This window comes from Caenorhabditis remanei, chromosome III, assembly GCF_010183535.1.
Source record: "Caenorhabditis remanei strain PX506 chromosome III, whole genome shotgun sequence".
In the NCBI taxonomy this organism is placed as follows: Eukaryota; Metazoa; Nematoda; class Chromadorea; order Rhabditida; family Rhabditidae; genus Caenorhabditis; species Caenorhabditis remanei.
The window spans coordinates 3,692,248-3,700,273 of record NC_071330.1 but is presented as its reverse complement, the minus strand read 5'-3'; the positions used below and the strand labels follow the sequence as shown (position 1 = coordinate 3,700,273).

At 39.0% G+C, this 8,026-nt stretch overlaps 1 protein-coding gene across 1 annotated transcript; it reads left to right on the top strand.

Moving 5' to 3' along the window:
• Positions 1-5,467: 5,467 nt before the first annotated feature.
• Positions 5,468-6,925, top strand: GCK72_008885 (uncharacterized protein; the record flags this gene model as incomplete). Its single annotated transcript, XM_003107530.2, has 4 exons — positions 5,468-5,589; positions 5,840-6,223; positions 6,649-6,748; positions 6,794-6,925. 4 exons carry the CDS (start codon positions 5,468-5,470, stop codon positions 6,923-6,925), a joined length of 738 nt encoding a protein of 245 aa, XP_003107578.2.
• Positions 6,926-8,026: the final 1,101 nt, after the last annotated feature.

Genomic DNA, 8,026 nt, shown 5'->3' with positions numbered 1-8,026 from the left:
ACGGGCTCTTTCTAAAAAACTTTACAGCTGAATCCTCGATTTAACCCATTTCAGAAAATAATGAAGCTTGCAAGCTGTCGTTCATCGATTATCTGTAACTCTCTAGAAAATATCTGCACAAAAAGTTGTCACCTGCTAATATTAATCTTCAAGTTTTAACTACACACCCTCCTAAAAAATAAGGAATGGCTGTGTAATAAAGAATCATTCAAAAAATTCCGTGCGAAATAATACCAACTTATTATTTTACTGATTGAACTCCCAGGGAGGCTTACTTAGCGTCACATTATTTCTATATTTATAATGTATGTAGATCAAATCTCAAGCTCCATTTTTGTAGGGCTCTTTTTCAAATTATTACAGCTCAATCCTCTAATCAACCCATTTCAGTAGTAAGCCTGTAAACTGTCTAACGAGGGCCCTTATGAAAAAGTAGGCCACCACAAAAATTGTCATCTTGAGACATTCTGGGACGCCATTACACAAATTCAAGATAGGCCATTTTCAATTACAAAAATAGAAGAAAATTTCAAGAAAATCATCCCCGCGCTAAAAAATAAGAAATGATTCTCTACCTCCAAGCAAACTTTTATTCTTATAATTATTACTTCTAACGAAAAAGAGATAAATTTGGAAATGCATTCAAATGTGGCCTTGAGTCTTCTTCTTCCAAAACGGAAAGAGCAATAGATGATGATGGCCTCTGAATAGATGAGAAGGCGAACGCATAATTGAGTTAGTATGCAGAATTGGTGTGTGCAGAGACAAGGGAATGAGAAGATGATATATTATTCAGATGAGGATTCTGAATTCTGGAGAGGAATTCAGAAAACGAAGAATTCCGAGAGGTCATTTAGACCGTTTTGGATATTCATAGTGGTTCTGGGTTACTAGCACGGCACAGTTCTTACAACTGCGCTCCACCGAAATGTCCTATATCTCTTTTTCTCTAAGCCTCTCAATTTCGCACACAATTTTCTTCAGTTTCGGTAGAGCGCGGTTGTAAAAACCGTGCCGTCCTTAATAATAGTACTTTTCTCAAACTCCGTTGTCCGGTTACCCTTCTCCTCTCACTCCAACAAATTTGACCTCTCTTCCAACTTTTTTATTCAGTTTTTCAAATCGCTTTGATGTATCTAACCTTCTTCTTTCTTCTACAGTATCTTAATTGAGATCTGAAAATCTAAAAACATTGATTTCGTAGTCTCGAGTAGAAGAGACTTCCGTCGCTTTCTTGCCCACCGATCGTTATCTCTGTCGTTTTTACACTTCCTCTCAGTCAGTCTCATCTCAGTTCCAGTTTTCATGTCATTGTTTGATGTTTTAAGACGGGAATAGTAACACCATTCTCAAATAGTTTTTGCCAGCTTTTTTGAATGGTTAGTGTTGAGTTTTAGGTAAGGTGTTGGAGTGGAATGGTATCGTTTCATTATCGTTGTTTTTTTCTCAGTTTTCACTTGTACGGAAGCCAGCGGATTTAGTAATAATCCGTCCCAGTGAGTAATTTATTTGGAAGTTCTCAAACAGGTAAGATCAGGAATGACACACCAATCATTTTTCGTTATTTATTTTTTTTATTTTCGGATTTCCAAGTGTATCACCTTTTCTTCAACCTTCTACTACAGTACCGGTCAAAAGGTTGTAAGCTTCGGCCGTTTTCAGTTGAAAAGGCCCAACTTTGAGAGTGTTTCACGGTAATACTTATTGTCCCATCAAGTCGATTTTTAATAAATCATATAGATCAAAAGTATAACTCCATTTTTGTAGTTGACAACTTTTTGCACAGACACACCCTAAAGAGTTATGATCATTTTAAAACGACAGCTCAAAAATCGCACTATTTTCTGAAATTTGTCGATTTGATGAAGAAATTACTTTGTCGATACATAACTTGCTAGGGAGTGCTCGTACAAAAAAATTGTCAACTACAGAAATGAAGCTATACTTTTGATATGTATTATTCATTAAAAATTTACTTGATGGGACAATCAGTATTACCATTACACACTATCAAAGTTGGACATTTACTACCGATAACGACCAAAGTCTATGACCTTTGACCGGAACTGAAAATCCTTTCTCCAGAAAACTTTATAACCCTTTCTGTACCGTTCAAGTGGCTTTTCAACTTTCACTGTTAGAATTTTAGCAAACTTGTTTTGTCTATGAGCTTAGATTACTTTTTACATTAGCAGCTGGAAAACCTGTACCCGCGCTCTACCGTACTCCTCAAGTTCTGATCAGTTAGACTCGCACACGATTCGAAACGTTCAGTGGTGTTTGAACATCTCTGAAGTTATCGCGGTATCTTGTGACACCCCATCATAAATTATGAGGATACACAATGTTATGTACCCGACCGGGAAAGTACAATAAAGCGCACTTTCATACCTACATTTTCGGAAACTGCCCCTCCTGAAAATCCCTGGAATCCGAAAACAGCTCTCACGTCTTGTGAACTTTGGCTCAGTTCAATTCAATTCGATTTCTCTGACTTCAATCAACGATTTTCTAAAAACATTCCTCCAACAGTTGTCTATCCTGTGTCACCTGCCCCTTTCTCTTTTCTCTCCTGATGTCTCTTGTGAGAAAATGAAAAAAAAAATGGTTGTCAGCTGTTCTTCCCCCCATCTCAACTGACCCAGGAATCATTCGGATTCTTTGAAATCTGAGAGAAGAGCCGACATATTTTCCAAGTTTTGAGGAGAAAAAAAGAGTTCCGTCAGCTAGGACTACGGTAGCTCCGAAACCGATTTTTTCGCGGTTTTTGTTTTCATATCGCAATCTTTTTCAGCTCAAGAAGACCTTTCAAAAACCATAACTTGAGATACTGTACCTTTCGTGGTGGGACCCATTTCTATAAAACAAAGTCATAATTGAACTTTTTCGAAAGCTCGCGGTGAGACTTTTAAGAAATTATTTTTTAGAACCGCCCGAATCAAAAATTCCCGGAATAGGACAGGTACGTTTGAACGATTTAGACTTGACGGTTTTGAATCGTATCAGTTCCGTTCCGGGAGGTCCCGAATGTCCCAAATTGTATTTTTCTGGTAGATCAAATCAAGGGCTACATTTTTGTAGTTGACAACTTTTTGATAGCTATTCACACTTTTGAGATATGTGACTTTTAAGTGAGGCACCCGAAGAGGGAGAGACGCAGATAATCAGCGGCTCTCGTTTCTCTGCGTCTCTCCTCTTAGGTTCGAAAAACCAAAACACTCGTAATACAATTTTCCAGAAATTTTTCATGGAAAAAAGAGGATTTTCCCCTCGAGACCCAAAACCCCGCCTCTTTTGATCGATGACTAAGAGACCAGATGTTTTCAATCTGGAAGCTGATATCATTTAGAAGAACACATGTTGTCATTCTTCTAGAATTTTTCTAGAATTTATTCTCTTATTCTTCAAAAGCATCCCGGTTTTTTTGTCTAAACATCTACTCAGTTTTTCACACTCATTTACAATTCACTCCAATTTTCTTTCCGTCCAAATCCGTCGAAAAGTGGTTTGTTTCGTTTTTTTTCTCTCCCCGAAACTTCACTTTTCCGTCGAGATCTTCCTTAATCTTCTCTTGTTCTTCTTTTTGTGGTGTCCTTTTCCGAATGGATTAGACCACAGAAAAGAAGAAGAATTTATTTCATTTCTATGTGTTTTTTTCCTTTTAAATGTCTTTATCATTTGAGCGTATTTGCATTTGCTACTGGTTCAGTTGGTTTGATCTACTTACTGTTCATTGTTGACTTAATATCCTTATCAAATTGAAAAGTAAACTTCTCTTTTTTTTTTCGCCGAACTATTCCCACTTCTCGCTATTGATAGAACCTTCTTTGAAGTTTTTTTGACCTACAAGAGACCACGCCCACTTTTTAGACACCTCGTTTCACTGGAAAAACCTGATCCAATTCTCATTTTTTATCTAATGACAACACTTCTATTTTTGTCACTTGCGCAATTTTTGAATTAATCCAATTTCATTATCAGTTTTAGATAGAAAAATGGATTGATGGCCTAGATCTGGGAAATCTAGACCATCGAAACTAGAAAACTGAGCATGGCCTAGCTTTCCGAGTTGGAAAACTAGGCCTAGTGTTTTCTTCAAAATTCTTATTTTTTGAAATTAATTCTATCAAACCTTAGCTAGACTCTGTCAAATGTAGTTGGCCTAGTTTTCTCTCTTGGAATCCTAGGCCACCTCTCTAACCAGAAATCATACCACCAAATCCTACCGTACTATGCACCCTCTCTTTTTTTATCACCACCTAATCTTCAGTTTTCAAAAATCACGCGTAACCAGTTATCCTTGACCCCAAGTATACGAGTGGGAAGTAGAAAGAGTCAGATCACATGCTGGACCAAAAGAGAAAAAAGAAAAGAAAAACTGAAAAAAATTTTTGATTTGACAATTTCGTACTCTCACCTTTTTCTCTCTCTCGCCGAAAATCATCATCAATTTCTTCTAAAAGTGAGAGAGAAAATAGATCACTATCTGTCGATTTCTCTCACTTCTCACTCTCTCTCACGTCTTCTTTTTCAACTTCTTCCGACGACGACGACGTCATCCGTAACCTGTCGCCTTTCCCCACCTCCCACTGCGCTGACCACAGTTACTGTCCCCTTTTTTGTCCCTCCCTCATAACTGTCATGCTCACAAATGCCCTCTGAACGTGTATGTGTGCCCTTCTGGTATAATTGCCACCCTCCTACGCATTCACAGTGTCCATCCCGACGGCACTGTCACTGTATTTCTACTCTCTTTCTCTGCGTCTCTCCAGTAATTTTTACTCTCTCCGCCTCTCCTCCGTCATCACTTCTGTCTTTCCTGCTGTTTCTGCTGCACGGCCTTCAAAAAGCGAAAAAACGCTCCGAAAAACTGAAGCAAACCGTATCTGAAATACTCACCCCGCAGCACTTCGCTCTTTGTTCCGTTTTCAAGAAGTTTACTTTGAAGGTTTTTGAGTTTTTTGTTTCGGAAATTCAGAGTTTTAGAGGTTTTTTGTTGTTTGAAACTGCTAATAATAGAAATTTACTGGCTTATCAGTTCCTTTTTTATCACATCTCTGAAAAAAAACCAACGAACTTTGGTTAAAAACCAAAAATTGCAACAAAAATAAGTTCATTTCAATTGTCAAATTCTACAGTTTTTGTGGTTCGTTGCGAGACCCAACACAAGTTTTCTTATATGCACCTTTCATCTTACTGTACTATTTGAAAATTTAAATATTTTTCGATTTTCTTCTTATCGTTTTCTACGTTTTCCGGATTCCTCACAAAGTTTTACATTTAAAAAACGAAAATTAGTCATATCGACACCTGAAAATCACACATTTCCTCGTTCAATCACGTCATACTGCCCGGATTATTCAAGTTCTAACTTTTCCGAATTCTCCGCGACATTTCCCTTTCATTTCTTATCAATTTCAACTCACCGCAACTCAACTCGTTTTCAGAACCAAAAACAAATCAAAAAATGACGGAAGGAGGGGACGATCAACTAGTATCAATTAGAAAACAACTCGAAAATTTGAACGACGCGACTGACGATATCAATAGTTATGAGATGAAATTGGAGACTGTCAAGAAGCAATTTTGGTGAGTAAATTCACGAAATCGAAGTATTTTTACTAAATTCTATGAAAATTATGTCTTTTCCGCCTCCGCGATCCAATTTATTGCCAACAATTCTTTTATACTTTTATCACCTTCAAAAAAACTGGAATTTTCGCATTTCCTCTCACTTTTTATATGGTTTTATCTGCAGCGGAACAGAATTTATAGTTTAGCAGGAAAATCAAAAAATTCAGAACTGTGTTTTGAACTGGAAAGTAATAAAACTTTTCAGCGAAACACAACTAATGTTCAACAAGGAAATATCTGGAATCCCGAAGAAATTGGCGAAACAAATCTCCAAATCCCGCCCTTACTTCGATCTGAAATCTCGAGAACCGGAAATTCGAAAGTGTGTTCAACAAGCGGCTGCACTATTCGAACGACAGAAAACATCGGTCGAAATGGCGAGAGAACAAGTACAAATACTTCATAGTTCACTGAATAACAATCAGGAATTGGACGCAGAAAAGCAGTATGTCGAAGTTATCGAGCAGCAGTTGGATTTAGTGAAAGAGGCTGAGGAGGAATGTCTGAAAGCCGAGAAGATGCACGCGGCACGAGTCAGAGATCTTCTTCAGGTTGAGATGGCGTTGAGCAAGTTACTACAGGAGCATGGGTAAGTGAAGACGGGGAAAATGCACTTTTCAGAAGAAAAACTCGCTAAGAAAGGGCTTTTTGTCATACTCGCAAACCGGGCCGGCGCGTAACTCGCTTAAAATGTAAAGTTATGGGCTGAAAAATATACCAAAATGTAGATCTCGACGAGATCTATATCCATGAATTACTACGGACCGGATGTCGGATTAATAATGTGCCGCAGGCCGGGAAAAAGTGCCAAAAAAGCCATTCCCGCCCGGCCCGCGACACATTAACGATCCGCTATCCGGCCCGTAGTAGGACACGGGCATAGAACTCGCTGAGATCTAGACTTTGGTATCTTTTTCAGCGCAAAATATTGCGTTTCAAGCGATTTACGAGCCGGCCCGGTTTGCTAGTTTGGTTTTCTGTATCTTTCCTTTTTGAAAAATAACTTTTTTCCAGCTCTTCCATCAAAAAAGCGCGCCCATACTACGAGCGAAAGGAGGTGCTGACGAGAACGATGAACTCTCAACTTGAGCTGATATCAATTTTGGAGCATGAGGTACCAAAAACCATCTAGCTTCCCTTTAAACCGTTCTTTTTCTAGGTGCAAGAGCGAAAAGACAGCTACAGCGATTCGATGCGAGTATTGGAGCAGATCAGCGAGCAAATCCACCAGGAGCGCGCATCACAAAGCAGTCTGGCTCAATCAAGTGACGCTGAATCGGATAGTTCTTGAATTAATGATAATGTACTGATTGTTTGCTGCCACGTGTAATTATTGATTTTCTATGTTCTCGATCTCTCTCTCTCGCTCTCCAAATTGGAGACTCCAATTCACCTGTACTCACATTTCGTCCCCTTTGTCCGTCTCCGTCCTTCCCCGAACCCAGAAACAAAACTTCGCCAAAAAATCACATTTTTCAAATAGCGGGTTGCCCAAATGTGCTCATATAGATGTATTTTTTGCTCCTTCTTCTCCCATTCTCTCTATGTATCTCTTTATTTTGTGGTGCGTAATAATCGAAACTTCTCGAAGAAAAGAATAGAAACATTTGAAATTAGTGATGATGTGATGATGCTACGAAAGCGTCGACATGAGCACATGCTGCACTTTTGGTAGGTGCTCCCGACTTATCGAGTGAGCGGAGAGCCAAAGTGCAAAGCTCGCAAGCACTGGAAGAGCTTGGAGCACGAACAGGTGAATACGTGGCAGTTCTGGAATTTTTTTGGTGAATCGAAGCAAGATTTCAGGAGAAGAACCTCAATGAAGATGGAGCTCTCTCCAGTGGAATCACTGGGATCTCCTCATCAGAATCCCATCTAAAATACTGAAAATTGTTAACTCGGCGACCAAGTTTTGGCAAGCCGAATGGCAGAGGATTCTAGAAAATTTCAAGTTATAGAAACTATCGATACACGGTTTCTACCGGAGCATTATTCCCATAACTTGTAACATCTCGAATCGCTAGCAATTCTTGAGTTTCTTTTCGAATTTCTTCGTCTCGTTTCTTTCGCTCTTTCTCTCGTTCCTCCTCCTCAACTCGTCTTTTCACCTCTCTTTTTACTTCTTCTCGTTTCTCCATTTTCTTCCGTAACTCCTCGATTTCACTCTTTTCTTTCAGAGATTCTAGTTTTGGAGGTTCTGAAGTTTCTAGGGTTCTCAGGAGGCCTGACTATATAGTTATTTTATCTGAAAATCTCTCACTTGGCTTCCTCATATGCGGACGAAGATCGTCTTCAGAAAGAGTAACAGAGAATCGACGGTCGGACGAGGACATGTTAAAAACGTACAAATGAGAAGGAATCGGAGCTACCCCCGGCTAGCTCTTCATCGGGT